Source organism: Heloderma suspectum, chromosome 3 (genome assembly GCF_057233095.1).
Source record: "Heloderma suspectum isolate Gila_16-S chromosome 3, 16-S_ref, whole genome shotgun sequence".
In the NCBI taxonomy this organism is placed as follows: Eukaryota; Metazoa; Chordata; class Lepidosauria; order Squamata; family Helodermatidae; genus Heloderma; species Heloderma suspectum.
The window spans coordinates 175,896,969-175,924,160 of NC_139460.1; the positions used below are offsets into that span (position 1 = coordinate 175,896,969).

At 42.2% G+C, this 27,192-nt stretch overlaps 1 protein-coding gene across 6 annotated transcripts in view; it reads left to right on the top strand.

Annotated features, from left to right (window-relative positions):
- The window catches only part of FGFRL1 (fibroblast growth factor receptor like 1), a 264,774-nt gene that overhangs the window by 109,712 nt on the left and 127,870 nt on the right, over positions 1–27,192 (top strand). For all 6 annotated transcript variants that reach the window (XM_084844976.1, XM_084844973.1, XM_084844972.1 and 3 more), the window contains one exon: positions 13,347–13,619. In XM_084844976.1, the coding sequence (XP_084701102.1) occupies positions 13,347–13,619 (273 nt within the window). The remainder of the gene's footprint in view (positions 1–13,346; positions 13,620–27,192) is intronic.

A 27,192-nucleotide genomic window follows, 5' to 3' on the forward strand; every position in this document is an offset into this window, starting at 1 on the left:
ATGTCTTGCCCAGATCTTCCCACCAGGTTACTGCATGGTACAGCAGGCTAGGCTTGGGGAGGTGGAGTGGCAGCAGTCTATAAGCATTCTAACCAGTTGCTCCATCTAGCAATTTCCTAATTCTGAGTGCATGATGCAGTTGAGTGGCTGGAACAGTGTACAGGTTCTGTTGGTATTCTGTCCACCCTGCTGCTCAACAGTCTCCCTTCCTGAGCTAGTCGGGCCAATGTCAGTGCTGGTGCTGGATTACTCCAGGCTTCTTGTTCTGGAAAATTTCAATGTTCGTGCTGAGGTTGTACAGTCAGGAGTGGTATTTCATGTCCACCATGGCAACCATGGACCTTCCCCAGCTAGTATCTGGCCCTGCACATGCAGCAGCGCACGCTCTTGATTTCGTATTCTGTTCTAGTAGAGCTGGTGCTGAAGGCGGAGGAGTTAACATGTGACTCCCTTGTCATGGACAGATTAGCTTTAAGATGGTTAGCTTTAAACTGGCTGCTGGGATGGACCTCTGCAGTGGGGGAGGATCAGTTGGAATGGTCCATCCCTGGCACCTGATGGATCCAAATGGTTTCCTGAATGCGATTGGGGATTTCCTTGCCTCGTGTGTTGGTGGTACTGCCCTTGACAGCCCTGTCAAATTTTAATCAGAACATGGTAGGGTGAGACCATAGGTCAGTGGTAGAGCACATGCTTTGCTTGCAGATGGTCCCAGGGCCAGTCAGTAGCATCTTCAGTTAAAAAGATTAAGTAGCAGGTAATGTGGAAGACCCGTGACAGATTTTGCAGGCCACAGATACCTCCAATTATGGTATATGTTATCTTTCATTATTACAGGGGTGGGCAGGCATCAGGCTTGTGGCTTGTGGGATTGAGTTCATTATTTACTAAAATGCTGAGATTCACCAACTGGAGCCTGGTGCAAAGGGCATGTACTTAGAATTAAATAATTCTGAGACCAGGAATTTGTTTTCAGTATCAGAATGGAACAGAACTCACAATCCTTCCATACACAAATCCACTCCTGGTTACCCCAAGCTTTCTTCATTTCAGTAGTGCAATTTAGAGCAGTGGTGGTGAGATAATTTTGTTGTTGTTATCATGAAATATTTGGGAGTCAGAAATCCTTGCCAATCTGCTGCAGATCTCCCAAACATCTGACCATAGATCCAGAGCTGCCTTCTACCCACTGCTAGTCTATTGGATTGTGTACTATCATGAACAAAATATGTCAATATACTTATTTATATGTAGGCAATGCCTGAACATATGTATTTTGTAATGGTATAGCCCTCACTGCTAAATGGCATCAGTTTTGTTAGAGAGCCTGGCAATTTTAGAGGACTGAAGTATGAGTTACAGATCTTAAATGTTCAATTCTTGAAATATCCCAAATATGGCAGAAGTTTGTTTCTTGCTTATCCTTCCCTCCGTGGTCTGGTTTCCCCTCTGGATCTTGTTGTATACGTTGTGAAAGTGTCGATGGGATGTATGCCTCACAAATGAAGCAGAGTTGCTGGGTTGCAAGTGTTACTTCATAAGAAATCTAATCTGTGCAGGAAGTTAAAATGGTCGATATCAAATAATAAAATCAAAGTTACCCGAGGGGCTACTAAAAGTTAAATTAACTACTTTATAAACTTTAAATACAATAGACATTGCTTTTCCATTTCAAGAAATCGTCCAGGCTACTTAACCTTCCTTGGAATTTCCTCTTTTGCTATTACGTTGAAAGTGTTAATAAAGATCACTTTGAACTCTATCATGGCCAAATGGTCTCCCAGGACATGGTTCAACAATTGCGTGAAGGCCCTGTGTGAACCTCAAGCCAGTTAATAGCTGCTCAGCACAAAAATAACAAAGCTAAATTGAAACAATTGTTGGCAAAGTGTCCTCCCGCCTGCCCAGGTCCAGCAGTAAAAGGAGGTTTGTGTGCAGTCCGGAATGTGTGGAGTGGGAAAGTACTTAACCTTCATTTTAGGGGTGTTACTAAATTATATCACTCAGTTCAAGTCACTATCAAAACATCATATATCTCAGGACACTTCCTGCAGAATCGTAAATCTCATTTTTATATACTTGTGTATTGAATGGCTGCATGGACTCTTTGATTCATTTCAGAGGATATATAATGAGATAATGTGAGTTTTCCTTGACTAACAGGAGGACAGATATGGTAGTGGTTAAAAATTGCCTGGAAAGGTTTAGTTTCTGCAAATCAACTATAGCAACTTTCTGGATAGTTTTTTTTAAACAGCCAGGTTCAAAGTAAGGCCTGAATGTACTAAACAGATTAAAATAAATTTACATTAATATATTCAAAGCTGCCGCCATTGCACTTTTATAAGCATATCCATAAGAAAACATGTTGAGCTGAATGACTGCTTCTGATTGATTGATTGATTGCATTTATACCCCGCCTTTTTTCCTCTTGCAAGGAACCCAAGGCGGCTTATATTATCCTCCTCCTCTCCATTTTATCCTCACAACAACAACCCTGTGAGGTGAGTTGGGCTGAGAGTCTGTGACTGGCCCAAAGTCACCCAGTGAGCTTCCATGGCCGAGTGGGGACTAGAACCCGAATCTCCCAGCTCCTAGTCCAACACTCTTGCCACTACACCACTGCTTCTCCACCTTATGTCTCATTCCCGATCACAAATTGGGCAGTATTCCTCTCAGGCCAGCAGGAAGGCGATTGTGTAATGAAACTGATCTGAGGCTGCCTCTAGGGCAAGGATGGGGAACCTTCAACCTCTGGGCCTGATCTAGCCTCCAGCCACACCCCTTCTGGCCACACCCCTTCCAAAGCACAATTTGCATCCCCATTGCAGCAAACTGGATGAAGAGATTTAGGGCACAATCCCCTGCATGTTTTGTTGTTGTTCAGTCATTCAGTCGTGTCCGACTCTTCGTGACCCCATGGACCATAGCACGCCAGGCCTTCCTGTCCTGTGCTCTCTCCCGGAGCGTGCTCAAGTTCATATTCATTGCATCGGTGATACTATCTAGCCATCTCATCCTCTGCCGTCCCCTTCTCCTTTTGCCTTCAGTCTTTCCCAGCATCAGGGTCTTTTCCAGAGAGTTTTCTCTTCGCAGGAAATAATCGTACAATTCTCAGCATTCCTCAGCCAGCCATTTTGGCTGGGGAATGCTGGGAGTTGTAGGACTTTTTTTCTGCCTAAACATGCATAGGATTGTGCCCTTAAACTCTCCATCCAGTGTGTCACAATGGAGATGAAGATTGGGCCCAGAAGGCCCAATTTTCATTCCCATTGTGGCGTGGTAGGCAGGGAGGAGTTAAAACTCCTTTCCCAATGTGCTTTTATGGGGATAAAAATACCTCCCCCTCTCAGCTGATCTGCATGGATCAGCTCAGGGGGTGGGGGCTGAGAAATGTGTGTGTGTTTGTATGTGTGTATATGAATAAAATAATGAATTAATCTGTGTATGTGTGGGTATATGAATGAATGGGTATATGTATGAGTGTGAGTGTGAGGCTGAACACATGTCCCCCACTAACCATGTATAGGGTTCTATGGAAAAAAAGATACTCCCTGTGAATTAGAACCTTAAGCATGCAAAATACCCCATGCAGGCTATACATCCCCTCCTATGATGAAGTACAGAATTATTCAGGGCATGAGCAGACCCTTTCCCAAATATAAGAAACTGAAAATAGAGCAGCTTCCTCATCTGAAGTCCCCCCATTTCCCAATTAGGATTCTTGGGAGAAGCAAAAGCTCCTGCTTGAAGATTCCAGAGCCCTTACTATTCTAGCCTCTGAAGGATTAAATTTGTTTTTTTCTGAGTCTTCTCTTAAAGAATGGGATCTCTTAGAGCATTCTACATGAGTGATTTATTGCACGCTTGTGATTGGCTACTGATGGAAGTTTGTGGGTCCTTTACATGATGTTGTCAACCTCCAGGACATCTCCTGTGCTTTCCTCCCTTTATCCTGCTTTCATAAAGATTGGAGATAAAGTGACGAGGATTGTTAATCCGTTGTATCGGCTCTGTGTAATGATGGCAAAGTACTATTATCACAGCACCTAGTGGCTGTAAAATGAAATGTATAGAAACATATAGAACTTGCTAACTTCCTCGATTCAAACCACATGTCGACCATGTAAGGGAACCAGTTGTAAACCCACAAAGAATTCGGAAGCAGAAGCCCCAGTAATGCTGCAGGATAAAAATCCTGGTGTGGAGAAGCTCTTAGGGTCAGGTCAACTTGTAGGTTCTGAGGAAATGCAGGACAGGCTTTTCCTACTTAATATGGTTCCTTCTAATACTCATTTGAGTCTTCCCAGGTTTGTGTTTATGTAGCAAAAACAGCACCACTCATACACCAGAGAGTAGTATCAGCAGATTTGAGGTAACCCCAAGGTATACATGAGTGCAAAAAGCCTGTAGGAACAAAAAAATAGAGGGGTGGGGAGATTTCCCCTGCCACCCATATAACCCCATAATAGCTCAGTGGCATAGAATGGTGAGAGACTGAGAGGGGAAATATCTGACAAACGGGTGGATAATGCAGATAATGGTCTTACTCGGGGTCCTCACATCTGTAAGGAGAGAGGCATAAGCCCTGATTTGAAATAAAAACACAGTTTGTGTTTTGTTTGCATAATTAGCTTCTAGGTATTGTACTGAAGCATCTTGACCCAAATCATGAACAAATAAAAGATTTTATATAAAATAAGGTAATGCATCATGTACCATTTTCTAAAATGGTAAAAAATATTATTTAAAATATTAACAGTATATATGTAATTAAAATACATTCTGCTATGTAGTATAAATAGATATAATCTTGATGTAAAATTTATAAGCAGCCATTAGCCTCAGGATATGGCTGCAATACAGGCTTTGTTTACTCATAAATCAATATATTTCAGTGGTTAGATCAAGCATTTTTATGCATTTATGTCTAGCAAATATCTGAAGTATAAATCAGTGATTCAAATTGAACTTTCCTTTGGTGATTTAAAGTATGACTTAACTAAAATCAGTCCACCCTGACATATAGAAAATATTGTTCCAGTATAGACAGAGCTTTTTCTAGAATGTGTTTTCTTTTCAAGGCTTCCCTGACGTGGAGTTTGTACTTTTAAATGCATTTTTAATCTATGTCATCAGAATGAAGCGAGCCTTCTCAGTGAGCTAACAGGGTGAAGGGAGTAAAGGAGGAAAAGGCAACTGTTTATTTTTAAAGTGTCCGCAGGGTAAGCAAGTAGAACTTTCCCCCTCTATGGTATCTGATAAAAGAGGAGCCACTGCAGTGGGACCTAAACTGAAGATGGCTCAGCTGTTCAAGGAGACAGGTGTACAACCCCTTTCTCTCTTTTTAAAATAACCAACAGAATGGGGATTCCAGTTGCTTGTAGTTCTAAGCAAGGGAAATAAATCAGCACATTTCTCTATGTCTGTATGAGCTGAAGTATTTAAACAAATGAAATTATCATAAATGCTTTGCTCATTATGTTCCTGTGAACTCACAGTAGCACATAAGATGCTGATACATAAGATTGCCACAACTGAAGTATCAAGTTTTCCTGGGGCACACAATCCAGCAGGAGGTTTTCCTGCACAAGCCTGATTGACAGGAATGGCATCTGCACAAAAACATTTTTGCTTATCTTTGAGGTTTTGTGAATATATGCCTTTGGGTATGAAAGGGCAGAATTGCAGATGTAGCAGTATCTTAACTTGCCTACACATTTAATGTAACATACTTCTTTAATGTATTTTTGAATCACCTCTAAACCTAATGAGTGCTTGAGACGTTTTACAATAAAACCATAAAAAGAATAAAAGATAGCAATTTCAAAAAGCTAAACACAAATACATAAAACACGTGCGTTACAATGTATGTAAAAGTGTGTATGTTACAGGGTATATAAATCAGGGCACCGTATAAAATCAAGTAGTGGCATCCATCACTGAAAATTCAGCAGTGGCCAAGAACAAGGGAGCCAACCTAACCTCTCTGGGGAGGGAGTTCCACAACCGCAGTGCTGCCTGCTACACAAAAGGTCACATTTGAGATCACAAGTGACCCCAAAGAGCTGTACAAATAAGTAAAACTCACCCCACTCATCTATGCAACTTCATATTCTTTGTGTATTTTCCTGAAATCATAGAATCATAGAATAGTAGGGTTGGAAGGGACCTACAAGGCCATGGAGTCCAACCCCCAAATAAGAGCCCTATTCAGGCGTTCAATAAAGTGTGGTGTTTAAACACACAAGGAGGGTGAGCGTGCTAGTCCCACCCCCTCTGTTGTCTCTCTCGTCATGCTGAATGCATGGAGGGCAACTATCTGATGCGGAGAGCGACTTCTATCCATGGGGCTCTCCACATGATCCAGAATGCTGGTCACATGGAAAGCCCACATGGATAGAGGAGGCTCTCCACTTCAGACGGTTGCCCTCCATGCATTCAGCGTGATGAGACAGACAACAGAGGGGGCAGGGCTAGCACGCTCCCCATCCTCATGTGTTTAAATAACACTTTATCAAACACTGAATAGGGCTAACCTGGTTGCTTGTTCTGTGGATTTTCAACTACCCATCCTGTGCGTGCGTGTATGAGAGAGAGAGAAAGAGAGAGAGTGTGTGTGTAAGGGAGAGGTATAATTAAAGGACATTGAGTTTAGTTCGATCCCATTTCAAGTGAATGCGGGGGTGGGGAATCCAAGGTATTGGAGTTCACATCCAAGGTATTGGAGCTGAAATAACCCCAGCATTGTGAAAACTCTTGTTTTAACAATACAATAGCTATTTATATCAATACAGCCATTAAAATATGGCACTGTTAATCATTCAGTACCTCTTTAGTCAAGAGATTTGAAGGAAAAAGTACATGAGTAAGATGTACTCTGTGTCTGAGTCTGTGACATTCAACTGGACATCATAAACAATTTCAGATACCATCCCTCTATATTTGTACTCCTCTAATGTAAGCAGTCATCCAATATCATCTTTTTATATTAACCTGGAATCAATCTCAAATACATCTCATTTTCTTTAGCTATGATTTAATTGTGATCTCTGACCCCAGTGATCCCAGATTACTCAAGTGCTTTTTACTATTATAGGAGTGTCAAAGCAGAGAGAGAATGAATTTATATCACCCCCTTTTAAAGCTGTCCAACTTGGTGGCTATCATTACATCTTGTGGTAATGAATTCCATAGTTTGCCTAGGCACTGTGTGAAGATGTGCTTTTATCTGTTCTGAAACTCCCACCACTCCGTTCATTGGCTGACCCCAGGTTCATCCAGTGACCCTGGGCCTCCACACAATGTGTAATTCTATACACATCTATCATGTATCCCCCTTAACTTTCTAAGCTAAAAAGCTGCAAATGTTACAAGCTTTCTTTGTAGGGGAGTTGTTGCAGGTCATTTTGGTTTCCCTTTTCTGCACCTTTTTCCAGCAGTACAATATCCTTTTTTAGCTGCAATGACCATAACTGTACACAGTATTCAAAATGTAGTCACACCATAGATTTGTATAAGGGCATTACGATATCGACAGGTTTATTTTCAGTCCCTTTCCTCATGATCCCCAACATGGAATTTGCCTTATTCACAGTAGCTGCACACTTGGTCAACATTTTTAACCAACTATCCCCCACAACTCTGAGTTACCTTTCCCCATCAATCTCCTTCAGCTCAGATCCCATCAGCATATATATGAAGTTAGGATTTTTTTTCTTCAATGTGCATCATTAAAAATAATAGTTGGATTTTTTTTTCTGTACGAAAGAATCCTATTTCAGTATTGAAAGGATTGTAATGTTGATCTGTTAGGTTAATAGCATAACACATTTTTAAAATGTGGGTATGTATCCATAATGATGTAATAATACTTCATGAATGCTCTAATGTCCAGGATTTGAGACCCCCTCAATTTCTTATTTTGGCAACAGGACTCTTGTATAATGGAAGAGTCATAGAATAGTAGGGTTGGAAGGGGCCTACAAGGCCATCTAGTCCAACCCCCAATATATTGTCACGGATATCTTTATATGTCATGTGAACCCAAAATTCTGGCTTGGTGCTCCCAAATAAGTCAGCAACAAACCCTGGCTTGCTCTTGGCTTGCAATCCTGGCTTGTTTGACAGCAGCAAGACAGGATCTTGGGTTTGGATGACATGCACAGCAAACCAATTCAGTTTTATTTACCTGTTGGTGTTAGTGGGACGGGCCAAGCCAGAGAGAACAGACTGTATGCACCAGCATGCAGCTTGTTCAAAGTAAGTCAGGATTTGCCAGCAATCCTGGCTTCCTATTTGGTGTGAACATATGTCTTTGAGATGTTATAAATGTCTCTTTTTTAAGTCCACCTTAACAGCATGATAAAACCAACCCTTACCTTTCTTAGACTTAAAAGTTTCTTTGGTACCATTTTATCATGTTATTACTGTTTCCCATGAACATTTAGATCCATGATTCCAAAAAATTATGCTAGGAATTACCTTTTTATTTATTTTTGTTAAAAGAAGCAATTTGGCGTGACAGGTCAGCAGTTCTTCAGTGTGAGGAATCAGTCCAAAGAGACTTGCATTTGGAACCACCAGAGGTGTGTTTCCACGCTCTCAGCTTCACTTTGTTTGCAACTTTGTTGCGATGTTTCCCCAATCTCATCTTCTCCTTTTCCAGTTTCCACAGCCCTGAAAGATCTGGCTTATCATCACTGTAGCCTGGGGCTCTGTGCTGTTTCCACTGAGCTCTAATCGAATTATTTTCTTGATGGCTGGGTGGAGTCTGAGTGGAGTCTGGGTTGGGCCTGATTACCTCATCTGTGTTCCCGCCTCCTCCTTTTGCTAATTCCCCCCTCCCTCTCCCCTTCTGCTCCGCTCCAGTTTCCCGCTCTGGTCAGCCTCTTCCATGCCTTCTGAGCCCTTTTGTTTTTTTCTTTAAGCAAAGTCAAGTGTGCACCATCCCCCCTTTTGAACCCTCCTCCCCCCAAACTGGGACTTAAAGTGCAATTTCACTTTAATGAAGGAGCAAAAAAGCAGTCATGTGTGCAACGTCCCCATCCTTAGTGTCTACCCACCCCATGACCTGAGTTCGATCCCAGCCGAAGCTGGGCCCCAGGTAGCCCCAGGTCAACTCAGCCTTCCACCCTTCCGAGGTTGGTAAAATGAGTACTCAGCTTGCTGGGGGGAAAGGTAGTCACGACTGGGGAAGGCAATGGCAAACCACCCCGCTACAGTCTGCCATGAAAATGCCAGTGAAAGCAGCGTCCCTCTAGAGGTCAGTAATGACCCAGTGCTTGCACAGGAGGAACCTTTCCTTTCCCATCATAAAATATATCTGAAGGTTGTACAAAAAACAGAATGAACTACTGAGGGTTAGAGATACCATATCAAGTTTTCTAAGCCAGAATAATGTAGTGTCGGCTAGGACTGGGGGACCCAAGTTCAAATCTCCACTCAGCCATGAATCTCACTGGGTGACCTTAGGCTAGTCATACTCTCTCAGCTTAGCCTACCTCAGAAGGCTGTTGTGATGATACAGCACCATGTATGCTTGCCTTGAACTCCTTGAATATAGATGCAATAAGGAAATAAATGACTACCACCCATTCTGCCTTAAACCCATTTACAGACTAGCGTTTTCCATGCCAGTGTGTCCCATCCATTTTCTCTGCACTACTGAAAATCAAGCAGGTTTGGTACTGCTTCTGGGATCCTTATGCTTTGATGCCACTGTAGAATCATGTGTAGAATGAGCCTGTAAGGACAATATTTTATACTGCTAGTTCTCTCTGTTAAGTTAGGGAGAACCTCTAAGAATGTATGCAACATGAGAAAGGAAGTGGAAATCTATGGCTTAGGTCAGGGGTTCTCAAATTGCGGTTTCATGAACTCCATTCAGGTGGTCCACATTAAGGTTGTGGAACAGTTGAAGATATTTGTATTTGGTTTTTGCGCTTGATTTATTCTTTCTGATGACAGAGATCAAGGCCATTTTTTTTGTTTTAACAGTTTATTAGGGTCTCCCCTATTTTCCAATGCAATATAAACAGTAAACCCCCTTCCCTTCCCTTCCCTTCCCTTCCCTTCCCTTCCCTTCCCTTCCCTTCCCTTTAGGTTCCTCCCCCCCCCCCCTTCATATCATCTTGTATTTAAAGAGCAAAGGTTTCATGTCTATAAGTAAAATCATTAAGCAAAAATTGGGTAAATTAATAGTTACATAGAAAAAATAAAATAAAATAAAAATAAAATAAAATAAAATAAAATAAAAAGGTTGTGTCTCTTTGCTGGCCTGCACTGATTTTGTGGTGGATCATATTATTCTGCATACAATTGAAGAAAATTTCCCTGTATTAATTGGAATTTATTTTCTTTTAAAAATTGGGTGTAATATACCATTTCATGGGCAGGTAAGATCAATAGATCTTGAATCCAGTTGTGTACATTTGGGGTTTAAATTGCTTTCAGTGTTGTAGAATAATGTGCTTTGCTGTTCATGTGGCCTTACTAAAGTACACAGCATGCCCCTTTGCCAAATCCCATTTGCCCAGAATGTATACCCCTAAGGTATGAGCATCTGTACATTGATTAACTGTTGATCCTGGTTAGAACCTCAAGACTCATAGCTAGGCAATACCATTGAGCAACTCCATAACATATGCACTAGATTAACCTGCAGACTGTTACACCTCTGACATGTACCCCGTGAGATGCCCAGGCATTTGAATCATTCTGGTGTCTAATGTGTCCTGTATAAAATCTTTCGCTGTATAGCTGCACCCTTAGATGGTTGACAGATATCAAGGCTGCTTTGCAATGGGAGGGCTTCAGTTTCAGAGATCAAGATCATTTTGACCAGGGCCAGATTATCGAACAAGATGAAAAGACTTTGGCCAAGGGCCTGTGATTTCTATAATACAGCGCTGGTGCAGTCTACTATTTTTTTCCTAAACATTTACCAGTTGTATGGTGGCCATGTGTCATCTTTTACAGAGGACAGTTCTCTGTTTAAAGGGTTGTTCTGTATAGTTTAAAGATAAAGAACCAACAGAAAGAAGAGCTGGGCCTAGAAGTTGCCCATCCACAGCAGAATGAGCAAGGCACACAGGTCACCTGGTCAGAGTCTTCCCCACTGTGGTGAGATGCACTGTATATCTATTTAAATTATAAGAATAATGTCTAAATTTGCATATATACATATCAGCATATGCAAATATGCTTTTGTCCTTTTTTGGGGGATGGGACAATTCATAAGTATGAATTACTGTTACTCAGCAGTCTGGCCTAGGGCCTATCATTTTCATAATATGGTGCTTGTTTTGGCAATGACTCTGGCCTTGAAGAAAAAAATGTTATTAAAATATGAGTTTATTAATCTGTCCACTGAGACACGCAGCAATTTTCAAGTGGTCTGGTGGGGTGGGGGCGGGGTGGGGAGTTTGATAACTGCTATGTTAGGTTTTATGATCCAAAATGTAATGCCCATTTCAACAATATAAATCTAATACATATTAATGGTTTAATGTTAGAGAGTTTGAAACATTAGCAAATGCTACTGGAACCCCATGGGGTGAAGGCAACAGCTTTCCAAAATGCTGGGTCTTAGCAAAATTCAGGCACCTGTGTATGAGAGTGGGAAATGTATGGGTTGTTCGAAGACATTCAGTTTCAATTTATTTGGAAACGTTCTTGGGAACATGTTGCTATTAAAATGCCAAATGCCAAGATATACTAATTAAGGTTGCAATTCTATACAGGCTTAGATAGGAAGGAGTCCTACAACTCCCTACATCAGTGCTGGCTGGAGCGTGCTGGGAGTTGTAGGACTTTTTTCTGTCTAAACCTGCATAGGTTTGTACCCGAAGAAACTGAACTTCAAATACTTTCAGTGATGGTAAAGAGAGGCTAACTGAATATCTCAAAACCCCAAAATACAACATTGGGCTGGTGTTTCCTTTTTTCCATTCTACTACCTAATATTTCTTGAGCACGCTCCGGGAGAGAGCGCAGGACAGGAAGGCCTGGCGTGCTATGGTCCATGGGGTCACGAAGAGTCGGACACGACTGAACGACTGAACAACAACAACAACCTAATATTTAGCATCACATAGCATGGTAGGCTTATTTCGTACCATCTGGTCAAGCATTAGATTCTTTCTTCTCTTCAGTTAGATGAAATTCATATATTCAGGAAAAGTGTGTAGTGCAATCTTCCTAGGGCTGTATCACTTCATGGTACAGGTTGGGGAAAAGCACTTATTTGAATGCTTTCACACACCAGAAACACTCTGCATGTTAGGGGTAAGACTACCTAGTTCCCTTCTTCTCGATGTGCTAGATTTTCTTAGATGGATGGCAGTGATATCATTCAAATATGCAATGCCACCTGTGCAGTCTTACACAACACGGTATCAGGGGGACTATGCCATGTGTTTATTTTTAATCTGCTCTTAGAGCCAAATAATTAATTTGTTAATAGAAACAGAAGAAGTATACTGCAAGATAATATTTGTGGGTGTGCAAGATGTAAATTCCATTAGAATATCCTGTATCCTTTTCAGTGAAATGAATTTGCTCTCCGACAAATTCTTTGTGACCTAGAGCCATTTGGTATACTTTTATAAGATTTCCTTTGTTTGTTGAAATACTCCCATCTGGTCACTATTAAGGGGAATTGCTATACATGCAAAGATTAAAGGAAAATGTATTGTTTTAACTGCCAATGCCGTTACTAATTTTGGTTTCAAGTTTTGTTATGTTTCAAACAATTGGTAGTTTGGGGCCATGAAGGCGTCTGCTCCCTGTGATGTTTGAGCAGGAGGTAGAGAAGAAGAAAGCCCTTTAACTCCCATTTGCTTTGCTCCTTTGGTTGGTGCATATGGGTGGCAGTGGCACATTTGATTTTATGATGTCTCTATGTTGTCTTGTGTGATGAAATTAGAAGTTTGGGAATGAGAGCGTTAGGGCTAAACTGGAACCATGGGCAGCCGTGTCTCCATTTCAGCCTTCCAGAGGCTGGAGCTGGAGCCCGAAGGTGCTGCTCTGCTAATCAGGCAAAGGCCAGGCTCCTAGCATTTATACCAGACCTGGCCAATCCAGAGGCTTCTTATTGCTTGCCAAATGAAGGAGTGGATGCTGGACTTTCCCATTCTCTTCTGTGTTGGAAGAAGGCCCAAGTACCCATAGTAGTTCAAAATCTTGAGTTTCTCAGTTTAGTTTCCAGGGTTCCTGACAGGGAAGGGTTGGTTTTTATGCTCACATAATCCATAGTAAAGTGGCACCTTTTCTGACTGATGGCATGTTAAGCTTTCATTGATCAAACTAAATAAGTAACTTTTGTATTTTCTTTTATTTTCTAGGCCCACCCAGAATTGCTGATAAAGTGATCCACCGGCAATCTGTGAGATTAGGAAGAACTATCAAGCTCCTTTGTCCTGTGGAGGGTGACCCACCTCCGCTTACTATGTGGACAAAAGATGGACGAACCATCCACAATGGGTGGACGAGGTTCCGAGTCCTCCAACAAGGGCTGAAAATCAAGGAAGTGGAAAGTGAAGATGCAGGAACATACATCTGCAAGGCCACCAACGGTTTTGGCAGCATGAATGTGAACTATACCCTTATTGTGATAGGTGAGTACAGCAAGAGTTCACCATGTTCTTTGAGAGGCGAGATCTGCCTCTGATGGTTGCAAATCCACTCTGTAAATAATCTACCAGCCTCTAGTAAAAATAGTCTGTCCCAATATTTGAGGATGGCCAAGGCTACTTACAGCGCTGCACATCTCTGTGTTGCAGCCAGCAGCTTCAAGATAAGATTAGCCAATGCTGGTGCCAAAGGTTACAAATAAACAGGAGTGATGCAATAATAATCACTGAGGCACAGATCACAGTGAGTTCCACACAGGAAAAGTTGGGTGATAAGGAGAGGTCACACTAGTCTTTGTGATCTCTGCTGGAATGCAATTGTTCTCAAAACAACCCTTTTTCCAAACTCATGTTTTGGCAAGCATAGCAAGGACACTGGGCTACTATTATCATTATGAATAATAGTAGGTACCAGAATTATTCACCAAACTGGTATTAGGCTTAAGACTTTTCCTGTTCCCATAATGGCTTAAAAAGGGGAGTAGGGAGGATATATTCTGCCTGTGCATGCCCCCATATGATTCAGAAATTTAAAAATGTGGTGTTTGAGCACACAACCTTCTGTATTCAACACAATATGGAAGCTCCCAAGGGCATGTCATGAATTGAACAGTACCTTTTTGTTATTGCATGTTACCAGCTGTCATTGGGTGTGAATGACTAAGGCCCATTCATTTCAATGGGTCTACTCCAGATAGGACTAATATTGGATACTATCCTGAGTGTCATTTAAAACATGGAGCTTTGTCAGAGGAGAAACAATAAATAATGGAAGAAACATCACATTTTCCTCCCCCTTCACCCTGACTGCAAATTACTATCATATACCTGTTTCACTTTCTCTCTATTCCAGTGTCTGACATTCCTCAGTTTCTCACTAATAAGGGTAAACTGAATACAGTAAAATCCCCTTTACTGTCCTTTTCTTTCTCTCTTCATCTTTGCTAAAACATCTCCCCCTCTCCTCTGATCTTCACCTGACTTCCATCCAGAAAACAGATCTATAGCTCTTTACTGAATGTTGTCTTCCTGGGCAGTGCAAAGTGGTTAATCATACATGTCCATAAAGGAGAGAGCCTATAGCAGGGTGGGGAACATGTGGCCCTCCAGAGGTTGTTGGATTGCAACTCCCATCAACCCTCACCCCCATAGCCAATGCATGTAATTTCATGTGGCCCTCAGCATCCTTTGGCTCACAGGATGTTGTGGGCCCAAACTGCTCTTCAGACTGCCCCTCTGGGAATTACTTCCATTTTGTGTGTGGGGGAGGGGAGGAAGGGCTAGAGAGGTAGAGAAGGGAAGGGGTAGCAGAGTTATACAAAGAGCAATGTAATCCTGCAAAGCTGTGATCACCACTCACCATTGATTGGTTCTGGCTCCATCCACCATCAGCTGAAGCTTGCAATTAACTTTCCCTGTGGGTCAATGGCTCTTCATAGGAAAAAGATTTTCCACCCTAGATACACAGTATAGACTGCTTACGGCAGTTTCTGTTGCAATGGGTCAGGTCATCATGAATTCTTCATCAATTTAGAATTGTCAGAAAATTTGGTATACTGAGTGGACAATGTTGTGAAGATTGGAATTACTTTAATACATTGTACTTATTATCAGTACTATCATTTATACTGTAGCCAATCTGTGAATAATATTTAGATGCTTTTGGGACAGTCTCAGTTGGGTCTTTATTAGTTTTCCAGTTTAGTTTAATTTAGTTTACTTATTTATATGCTACTTTTTCCACAGTAAACTGTGCACAAAGTGGCTCACAATAAACATTAACTTTTCCAAATGCATAACAGCTTGTGTGTGGGGTGGAGGGAACAATTTGTTACAAAACATCAGTACATTCAACTAAGTAAGAAAATGCAATAAACCTAGGATAAATTCAAGACTACAATCAAGTAATCTGGATTTAGTATATAACATGTGCGGTGCAAAATCAAAATTAACAGGCCAAAAATAAAATAAAGGTAATCCACACTACTAGTGCTGGTCTTGCTGCACTCCAAGGGGCCACAGCGGCCTGGCTTGAATTCTGTTTAGAGGGGGTGGGCCTTCTTACTGGGTTAGCTGGTTCACAGCTGGTTACGTCATCTTGTTACAGCCAGTAGAACTGCTGTCTATCATAATTGAATGGGATTCTAATTATATGCTACTGGGTCCTCCTCACCCAGCTTATAGGCAGCAACTGCAGGTCTTTGTGGGACAAAAGAATGGCAAAATGGCAACTAGTGCAAAGTGAGACGGGTAGACTTAAGGTATTGGTAGATTTGCTGAAAGGTGGTTTGCTTCTGTCTAAGGCTAATACTGGCTAAGAAAAACATTACTTAGAGTGCAATGCTGTACATGTCTATTCAGAAGTAAACCCCATTGAGTTCAGTGGGACTTATTTCCAGGTAAATGTGAATTTCCTTAATGTCTTAGAACCCACATTTTGCATTTGCACAACAGTTAGCTCTCATTTGTTTGATGATGCTACTCCTGGTGCTGCCTCAGCCTTACATTTCATATTTGTCTCTCACTAATAGCATTTCTCTTTAAACTCTATTTATATTTTCTGTCAAGGGGTCCAAGTGAGCATTACCCAAGGGGTAACTGCCCCACTCTTTTAAAGCTTTCATTTTGGTTCCAGATTTTAAATGCACAAATAGAGGTTAGGAGTAGTTGAAAACACTCCATTTTGAAAACCATTAGTTTCACTTTCTGTTTTTTGCATGGTTCTGGGAACCCTAGGATCCAGTGGAATAGCATGGAAATAAATATAGTTCATTTGGATTTCAGGGCAGATGATCCTTTCAATCCATCCATCCATCCATCTATCCATCCATCACACTCTTCTCTGTTCTCATAAAAAACCCCAACACCCATTCTCTCACAGCAGGTGTAGTAGCCGCTTGTGACAGGTTCTCTAACCCAGGTTCTTTAGAGATCTTTCTGGAACGTTCCTATCTAGCATATTGGTCTTTTCTATGACAATTGGCAAAGCTGACATTCATTCTTCTGCTTCTGCCTTTGCCTTAGACCTCAGGACCTAAAATCCAAGAATCTTGCTGTATTTTACCTTGCTGCAAAAAACCGACCACCGCCAACAAAATAAAAACAAACACCCTGCAAGCAAAGCAGTTAACCAGCCTAACTAGAAAGCACAATTTCTTCTCACGGCTTAGCTTAATAGGTTTTGTGGTTTACCACAAGATTTGAGATGCTAATTACAGTGAAGAGACAGAACTCATCTTTAATCGGAAGTAGCATTACAGGGATTAAGTATTAGAGTTTCTTGTCCTGTAGAATTATTTGTAGTCTGGGAAAACAAACGTTCTGTGTATGTTGTACAGCTTGTGTATAAAACTGATCCTGTGAAGTCGTTTTCTTTGGCTGCTACTGAATGCCCCCTTTAAAATACATTTTTACCACTGGTCATTCAGCAACTAAATATCAGTATCAAAAGTAAACTGAAGCCATAAAATGTAGCTATTCAATCTCTTTATAAAATGAAGAGCTCACGCTCTTCAAAAGTACTTATAAAAACACGCAACCATTTTCTGAAGGAACTATGAGGAGCTGTCTCTTTCTGCCGGAACATGTAAGTGATGCTAGGCATTCTGCTTTTGTCTGCAGCTTGGAGAAGTGCTTACCTCTCTTTTCAAGCCTTGGTTTGCCTTATCCCAAAACATCCATAGTGCAGATGCCTGTAGCAAGGATATTTTAGTTAGATTACTGCAATGCACTTTATGTGGGACTGCTGTTGAAGATGGTTCAGAAGCTGCAGTAGCCAGACTGATAATGGGGACCAGAAGGTCTCAACATATAAGACCTATTCTGGCCTACTTGCATTGGCTGCCTATGTGCTTCCGAGCCCAATTAAAAGTGCTGGTTTTGATCTAGAAAGCCCTACATGGCTTGGGACCATAGTACCTGACAGAGCACCTCTCCTGGCATGAACCGGCCCATACACTACTCTCTGCATCTAAGGCCCTCCTCCTGGAGCCTCCTCTGAGGGAGGCTCAGAGGGTGGCAACAAGGGAGAGGGCCTTTTCAGTGGTGGCTCCCCATTTGTTGAATAATCAGGCCCGCCTGGCGCCAACATTGTCATCGTTTCGGTGCCAGGTTAAAATTGCCCTCTTCTCTCAGACATTTTGCAGCATATAATGAGTCTCTTGATTGTATCTGGCTGGTTGTTTTAAATTGTTTTAGATATATGTTGTTGTTGTCTGTGTTATTTGCTTTATGTCATTATGTGAATGGTTTTTATATTTTATATAATGTATTTTAATGGTGTTTAATTTTTGGGAACCGCCCAGAGAGCTTCAGCTATGGGGTGGTATAGAAATATAACGATAAATAAACAAATTTTTATATCAGTAGGTCACATAACAATAAATAAATAAACAATTTTTTGTATCAGTAGGTCACATTCACACACATGAATGCCCCTTTTCCATAGAGCAATCCTGCACTGCGGCACATGTTTTAGAATGTTGGAACCATATGGGCAGGTGGGACCTTCTTACCCATTGGATGAGAAGGCTATCAGTGCCCTGTAGAATTATATTGGCAAGGTGAAATCATCTACTTCTTAAATACTCTGGACAGTATCCAACTGTGTCATTCCATTAGGGCAAATGGTGTTGTACTAGCAGAAAGTATGCGCAAGAGAAGATTCCAGTTAAAGTTACATTTGCACAAGTGCGGTTGTGCATTATGCTCTTGCAAGCCTTTGTGCAAGTCGTTGTGCATAATTCTTGTGCAACCCATTGTACATCTGGTTGTGCATTTGGCTTGTGCAACCAGTTGTGCATTTGGCTTGTGTAACCTGTTGTGCAACTGATTGTGCATTCTGCTTGTGCAACTGGTTGTGCAAACCTAATGAGCAGCCACTTGCACAATGGAAAGATTTAGCGGAGTTCCTCTAGTGTTATTTAAGTTTACGGAATTACACAGTTGGATACTGCTCACTGATGTGGAATTCTGCTTTTTGTTATAGGTCTTGTTTTGCTATTGAAAATCAGAAGTGTGTCTCCCAAGGGCAATTATTATAGTATAAGTAAATATTAATATTTACTGAATAAAGAATTGCCTGCAAAATAGCATTTGTTGCTGAATCATTTGTTTCTTTATGTATCTTGTGACTTGTACAAAATACAGTACCTTGACATCATGGCATATGTTAAGAAAAGTATTAAAGGAGATTATAAAATCCAGCCTCAGTACCCAAAGAAATATTTTTTCTTTCTACTTTCTGTTTATTCAGTATGTTTCTTGACATTATTAGTGCCAGAAAGTCATCTGTGTGTGAAACATATGACAGGTGTCTGGTGACTTCATTAATCTATGCCTCAAAAATAATTTTAATGAAAAGGCTGTGAAAACATCTGAAGTGCAAAATTCAGGTGCAATTTGCCATCTTGGAAAAATACCACAAATTAATTTATGGTCCCCACTCCCCTTCTGACTACTTAGCAAACGTTTCTCAGAGTGCCAGCTACTTGTTTAACTGTATGGCACTTGCTATTTAGCAAGAAAGGTGAAAGCAAATTGTAGAGGATCTAGGACAATATAAAAACAACAAACTAACCAACCAAGAAAGGTTGTACTGGTCAATCTCACAGAGTGCTGCTTTATTTCTAATGCATTGACTAATGCATAAGAAGTGAAAAAGGGCCCATTGGCAGAATTTTGTAATATATAATCCTAATCTGTTTAAGTTTGGCAATACGATGTTTTCTTACAACAGATAGCATCTAGGTTTTCACCTGAAATTTACTGAAGTCCCAATGTCATAACCAGCTCCCCTCTCAGTTATTCCTGTTACATTTTTTGTGGTACACTGGGATAGTGCCATCTGCATTAAGCAAACGGTATGTTGCTGTTATCTACTGATACTCACTTACATTAGTAACTAGTAGAAAGTAGGCTCAGGACTGGCCCAAAGCATTTTGGCGCTTAAGGGGGACAACGCACATGGTGATTCTCCCCCCACTAATTAAGATGTTCCTCATATACAGCCTCATTGAAAGGAATGAGAGCTGCCCAAGTGTACAGTAGTTCTCTTGCGCAGCTCTCATTGATTTAAATGGGCCGTGTAAGAAAATACCCCTATGGATTGTGCCCAATCAATCACAGGAGTCTCCCACACCCTTGTCACCCTTCATGTCTGAGGTACCAGTTCACTTGGTAGTTATCTAAAACAAAGTGGCAAAAAGACATGAGTATTTAAGCCCTGGGGTCTTCCTCTTTCATCCCTCTGGAGCTAGAGATTCTATGGGTAGCTACACAGATGTGTGGTGAGATCTGAATGCCTGGTGTGTTTGACTTGGGGGGAAGTTCCTGTGTTGCGCTCCTCAGTACAGAAAGAAGACGGGGCACACTGCAAATATGAGCATATTATTCTAAAAAGTGGCATTGATGTAATTGATAACAGCAGGCCTTGATAGCTTCATAGGTAAGGAGAGTCTCAATTGTGGGCATTGGTAATGTTAACTTTCATTGCCTGTTCCAATGTTAAAATAATAGTTGCATTCTTCCTTTCTCTTCCTTTCTGTAACAAGATTTTCCCTTCATGTTTTATTAGTTTCATTTGATTTTCTAACATGTTCAACTGTAGGGTTTATCAACACATCATGTGCTGGCCAACAAAAACCCTTCAGTTTCAAACAGAACCCCCTCCCTGATCCCTTTCCCCCTCACACCATGAAGTTGTAACATAGGAGTTAAGTTCAGGAGGTGACAACACCTGTTCACAATTTAAAGGAAATGAAAAGATATTTTTTCCATGGATGTAAGCATGAAATTCAAACACATATGTATGTATATACAGTTTCACCAGCATACTCCATCCTGTGGCAGACAAATGCAAACCAGAATTACTGCCAGTGTAAATTTAATCCCTTGCAGACATATGGAGAAGTTTAACCCAGAATCCTTTGTAGATGCTTTGGAGTGTGTGGCTGCTGCCACATCTATCCAGGAATCAAGCCTGCATATTTTAGTAATTGTATTTATTATTAGCATTGTTTTGAAAGAAAGCAAAACAATGTCAACTGGTCTTGACATTCAATGGGTGTTTTGTTCTGACTCAAAAATGGCTTCTTTTCATTAAGTGATAGGAAACAGAATAAGTGTTTAGGCTAAACTACTTTCTGTAGCATATATTTCTCTTATTCAGTTTGCCATGTCTTCCAATGCAAAGAATGACATGGTGTTAATAATATATGTTCCTTGAATGCAGGAAAATTCAGCCATCTCTATTTTTACAGAAGTCTCTACCATTATTAAGCTTTTTTTGTGAAAGAATAAAGCATTTTTTTTAAAAAAAATATACAGAACCATCTGTCTGCAAGGTGTTTGATAGAGCAGTATTAACAACAGATAAGCTTCTGCCTATAAGGACTTACAATATACTCTTAGAAAGAGGGAAGAGAAGGTGGACAGAGAGGCAGTGCTGAAAGGGATGCTTCACTTCATTTGGTGAGGGGTTAAGCCAAAAGGCTTCACAGAAGAGGTAGGTTTTGAGCTGTGGTTTGAGGGAAGAGAGAGGTAGAACCATATTGGTGTCCTTTGAGGGAGTTTAGTGTATGAGAGGCACCAAGATGGGAAAGTTTAAGAGATTGAGACCTTTGGGCAACTTGGTGTGGTAAATGTGGAAGAGTGAGGTTATGAGGCAGGGATACATTTATATTATTGTTACTGTTATTACATGCCTTTTTTCCTCTTGCAAGAAATCCAAGGTGGTCCTCCTCTCCGTTTTATCCTCACAGCAACCCTGTGAGGTAGGTTAAGCTGAGAGTGACTGGCCCAAAGTCACTCAGTGAACTTCATGGCTGAGTGGGGACTCGAACCTGGATCTCCTGAGTCCCAGTCCAACACTCTAACCACTACACCACAGAGGGCCTGTTCACATGTCACGTTAACCCATGGTGGCTTATAAGCTATGCACAGGAGCTTATTTTGCAAATAGCTTACTGTGCCCTGACAGACAATCTGACAAATAAGCTCCACAGGGTAGTCTATTTCCCCCACTTGCCCCTCCTCTCCCTGTAGTCCTCCTGTCTGGCTGGGGAGGTATCCCAGCTTCCTTTGTGGTGGAAACCATATCTTGCCATCCCTCGCACTGCTGCTATGTCAACAGCCTGTCTCTGATTGGTCCACTTTGCACGAGGAGCGTCATCTTCTGCCTCTGCCACTTTGCCCTGTTCTCAACCCTGTGTCGATCCGTAGCCACTGCCGCATTTGCTTCCCTTCCCTTCCTTCTCCTACCCCCTCTTCCCTAGCCCTTATTCCTTACCTGCCACCCCAATTTCCAAGCCTTTGATGGCTCCACCCTTACCAGCAGTAAACCAACAACACAAAATAAAAAGAAAAATGTTATTGTCATACAAAGCAGCTTATTTGGCTTGCTTAATACTGCTTTGAATCTACTAAAGCACTATTTGGCATCGGTTCTGGGTTGTGAGGGGACGTTACATAGCTAGCTTGGGGGCTGACGGTGGCAGTGAAAAATTGTGGGGAGAGGTTCAGTCTTGTGGGTTGTAGGCAGTAAGGATGCTGGAGAAATTCAAAACAGAGTAAAATGAGCTCGGATTTCTAAGAATCTGACCTGCGGAATCTGCTGCGGAGCGACCCACTCAGGTTGCGTGGAGTCCATGCACTTTCCAATTTTTTTTTTTTTTTACTTTCCTGAAATTTACACATATTTATTCATAGGAAAATATGCAAGTTTCTGCTGAGGAAAAGTTGAATGGAATGGGGGACAATACACTAAATGTTATGTCCTAAGGTACATTATGTAAATTGTTATGAAACCTCTTACATAGTTATTTTCCGCATGGCAGAAAAAAAATTCTCATCCATCTGTGAGCAAACGATGGAACAAAAGGCGCCTGACAATCTGCAAAACACAGACAGAGTGGATTTTACACAGTTCGTACATCCCTAGTAGGGAGGGGAAGAAAAGACTGTTGAGTTGGGAAGGGGTGGCCTGACTGGACAAGTGGGATGCTTACATAGTGGGAACATTGCATCAAAAAGGGGAGGGGAGCCTCCAACTCCTTGAAAGTTTGCTGGAATGGAATATACAGGTTAATATACAGGTTCCCCTTATGGGGAGGCACAAGATGCACTACTGGATAATAGCGCGACTTTGCTTTTCCATGGAAAGCGAGGATTTATCCACACATGAAACCATTTGAGAACAGGTGCAGGAGGGAGTGGGAGAGCTGTTTTGGAGTTGGGGACACAGTTGAATGTGGCAGGAAAACAAGCTTGCTCAAGGTCGCTGTGCCAGTTAGACACAAGTGCAAGCAAAAGCAACTTTACAGAGTGCATCCCCAGGGTGGAGGGGAGGAAGGACTCAGGCGGCAAACTAGGGATGTACGAAAGTCACTTACCTTTGCTCCGTCCCTCCTTGCGGAATCCTTGATGGGGGGGGGAGGCAATCCGGTCCTCCCCCCCGGAATCCTCAACGGCTGGCTCTGCTCCGTGGCCAGGCTGTGGAGCAGCCGGCCAGGGCCGTGTGCAGCTGGATTTCCAGCTGCGGACGGCCTGGTGCAGACACAAATGGCGGCCGCCGTAGCGGCCGCCATTTGCATCCAGCTAGACAGCCATGATAGGCTATGTAAGAATTTACGTAGCCTATCACAGCTAACGTAAAAAATTTTTTTTATATGCAAATGGCATATAAATATGCAAATATTTATATGCAAATATAATATATATTTGCATATAAAAATATGCAAATGGCAGCGGCTATGGCGGCCACCATTTGCGTGGCCTATTTTTCACCGACTTATCTTACATAAATATCGACGTAAGATAAGTCGGCGAAAAATAGGCCATGCAAATGGCGGCCGCCATAGCCGCCGCCATTTGCGTACGCTGCGTTTTTTGGGTTTTTTTTACGTTAGCCGTGATAGGCTACATAAATTCTTACGTAGCCTGTCACGGTGCAAGGATGGCAATGGCGGTGGCAGCAGCCCTGCCGTGGCTGGCCAGGAAACCAGCCGCCGCCGGAGCCACTGCTGCTGCCGCCACCGAATCCACCGCCGAATCCGCTCCAGGTAAGTGCCATCCCCGGGGGATTCCGCGGGGGGGGCGGGCAGGAGACCATTCCGCCATGGATTCCGGGGGGCTGGATTCTAAAGAATCCGGCCTCACTGGAATCTGTGGCAGAATTCTCCGCCATCCTTAAAGAGGTTGGAATGCCAGCTGCAGTGCAATCCGTTGCTAGACAGATCTCAGGAACAGAGATCGCTCAACAGGAGTAGAGTGGCGGCGGCATTTTTTTGCTGCTCTTGCCGAGCGGCTCTGTAGGCAATCACTGTAGTCCGTGCTGGCGTGACAGAGGACACCACCGTAGGTAAAGCAACCCTTACTGCAGACTGTGGGTTCTTAGGGAGGCTTATTTAGGGGAAATAAGCCACCATGTATGGGGAAAAGAGCTCACAGATGACACTCTAAGCCATCATGGGTTATTCCAGAAAATAAACCATTGTGGGTTAGCATGCTGTGCGAACCCAGTCATCGGGTTTACACAACACGCTAACCCACACTCCCACACTCAGTGGTTGATTGTGGGTTGTTATTGAATCGTGAATTGTAGTTGAAACATGGGTTATCATGTTATCTGAATGCACCACGTTTTCCCCAGTGTGGCTTGTTAACTATGCAGTGTGGTGTATTTTTCTCAAGCCACCTTGAGAACCCATCGTTTGTTGTTGGCTTGTTCAAGGTGGTTAACAAGCCACTGGAAAATAGCAACAGGGAAGAGAGGGTTATCAGCCTTAAAACATCCAAAACCCACATGGAATTTCCTTACTAAAGATCTTAAGTTTCTCACAAACACCCATTTATTTGTAGCTGAGAATTTATAAAAGGTGTACTTTGTTCTGAACTACTGGCCCTACAAATTATACACAGTCTTCTAATGTGGATACGATGATGACCGTTCAGCCTGCTTACGATGACAGATTTATATATGTTAACACCCAGATTGTGCTTTACTCATTAGTATCTGCCAAGCTCCAGTGGTGCTATGGCTGCAGTTTTATTTCTGTTGTCAGCTTCGCTGCTTTAAGGTGTCCTTCCTCTGTGGTTTCTGCATAAAATAGTGCAGCTGTACAACTCTGAGATTGGGAAGGCAGGATGTTAAAAGAGTGGGGCATCATGTGTCAAACTGCCTCCACCCATAAAATTTCATCTTTACTTTGCATGTACGGGCAGGATACAGGCCAGCTTCTCTCTCTGTCCCCCCACCCCCTCTCTAAAACAAAGGAAAAGAAATTAAAAACCGGTAAGAGAAGTCAGAAGATGCGTAGTATGAAATTTATCCAGTCACCTCCTGATGCAGTTTGCATCTTTGACATCTTTAAAAAATCAGAACACTGCCAGGAAGAAAAAACCTGTGCTGTTAGAGAATGACACAGGCTAGCACTCTCTTCTTTAAGAAAGCCCTAGTCTTGAACCTTGTTTGGATGTTGTAACCTAGTCTAACTGTACTATAGGAAGGCAAACAAGGAAGAACAATGTGTTTATTTGCACACTAATTAAATGGTTGGCAGCCCTTTCATAACACAAAATCCAGTAAGATAAAATGAAGCCAGTCCTTTTCCACTCCAACAGATCCATGTTAGAGAAGGTTCTCTCCTACTCCCCCCTCCCGCTACCTTTGTCTCAAATTTATGCATGTTTTTGGGCTCCTCTTTATGGAAAATTACATGCTCCATTTCAAGTGGAAGGAGAAAATATGGAAAATTCTCGCAGCTTGTGAAAACATAAATGAGTACTGAGCTGAAATGGGAGTGGCGTGTTTTGTGAACATTTATATAGTCCCTCATGAAATGTACCATCTTTTCTAGTTATTTTTCACAGTCTTTTTGCAAAGGATGGAAGATTATTCACAAGGTGGTAGGGGTTGGAGGGAAGAGGGAATGTGCTTCTTCAGCCTGGTTTGTGGTTTGTGGTTGACTACGGCAAGAATATGCATCATTCAAAGGGGCATTCAGATGGACATTTGAATACACATCCCATTGAAAGGAATGCAGTGCAATTCCCATCAATGCTATGATACTTTCAGTGAGATCCCCTTCTGGAGTAAATGTCACCAGTCTACACTGCCTTGCTTTCAACAGGATGTGCACTTGGTTGAGCATCCACACCCTGCCTCAACTAGTTGTGCTAGTCACTAGAGCTAGATTGAAGTGGAAATCTTGTCATGTAGTGCTGGTGACAATGAAACGAGCAGGACGATGAGGAAAGACTTGGGTGGGGGATCTTCACGACAACGGAATGAGAAGTGCGTTGGAGTATTAACCGCATTTTCGTGGAATCAGGTTTGGTCCATCAGTGACACATGAAGCAAGAAAAGCTGAATGTACCATACCTTTAAAATCCAGTTTTCATGGGTCAAACAGCACTTGAAAGGACCATTTCTTCTGGGTTTGGTGGGAGGAGTAGAACTGAACATCATCAACTGGGCAGGGGCTGCTCAACCAATGAGAGAGGCTGGTTTCCCAGCCCATGTCCAGGCTCCCCCCTGCTACTACATTATTATGAATGGAGAGTAACTAATTCACAGTTCTCTAAAAACAACCCAATTATCCAGTACAGCATCTGAAGGCTTCCCATGAGGGCAGCCCACCCACACCCAATTTTGCCCCATTCCAGCAAATTTTCACGGAGTTATTGTTCCCACCCCATTTTCCCCAGTGTGTGCAGATTTTCCTGAAGAAGCCAAAATCCCCAATTCTCGAGTGCAGCATCTGAAGGCTCCCCCCGAGAGCATCCCCCCCAATTTTGCCTCATTCCAGCAAACTGTTGTGGAGTTAAAGCTTCCACCACTACCCCCTTTCTCCTTCTCTGGGCACTTTCTCCCTGCTCTCAATGACAGGCTCCCATGATCCCGAGACCTCACCAGATTGCCACTCCAATAAAGCTCTTATGCATCAGAGAAGTGAATAAATTTAACACAACATTGGGAAAGAGAAGTTACAGAAACATCAAATAAGTGCATAATAGCTGAGGCTAATTACTCCCACCGGCAAAATGGGAGTGCAGGGTGATTCTGAAGGCTTGAAAGAGCACTGTAGGGCTTTGATGTGCTGGAAAGTCAGGTGAGTTACTTTAGTTACCTAAGTTATTGAGGGCATGGCCAGGTGAAATACATACCCCTAGGAACACCTCGATCATGCCAAATTTAAAGCAGAGGGATGGGCACACAGCCGCTGAACTGCAGGGGAGCCGACTTAAAGAAAAACAAGGGACTAAAAGTACACTGCAAAAATGTGGCTTCCCCACAGGTAAACTCTGGGGTGGCTGTAGAGTGGCCATGATGTCATGTGTCCCTAACAACTTTAAGCCACAGCAGCATTGGAGAAAACCTCCCATGTAGACGGGCCCAGGGAATGTCAGCTTGGTTGCCTGGGTAGGCGTTTTTGCAGAGACCCTTTCTCCCTCCTCTCTCTAAATGGCAACTTTTGCATCGACAGTCAAACTATAAAGTGTTAATTTAAATGTCATCCAAATCATTGAGTGTGAGATTATTGTCCTGACTCCACCCCCG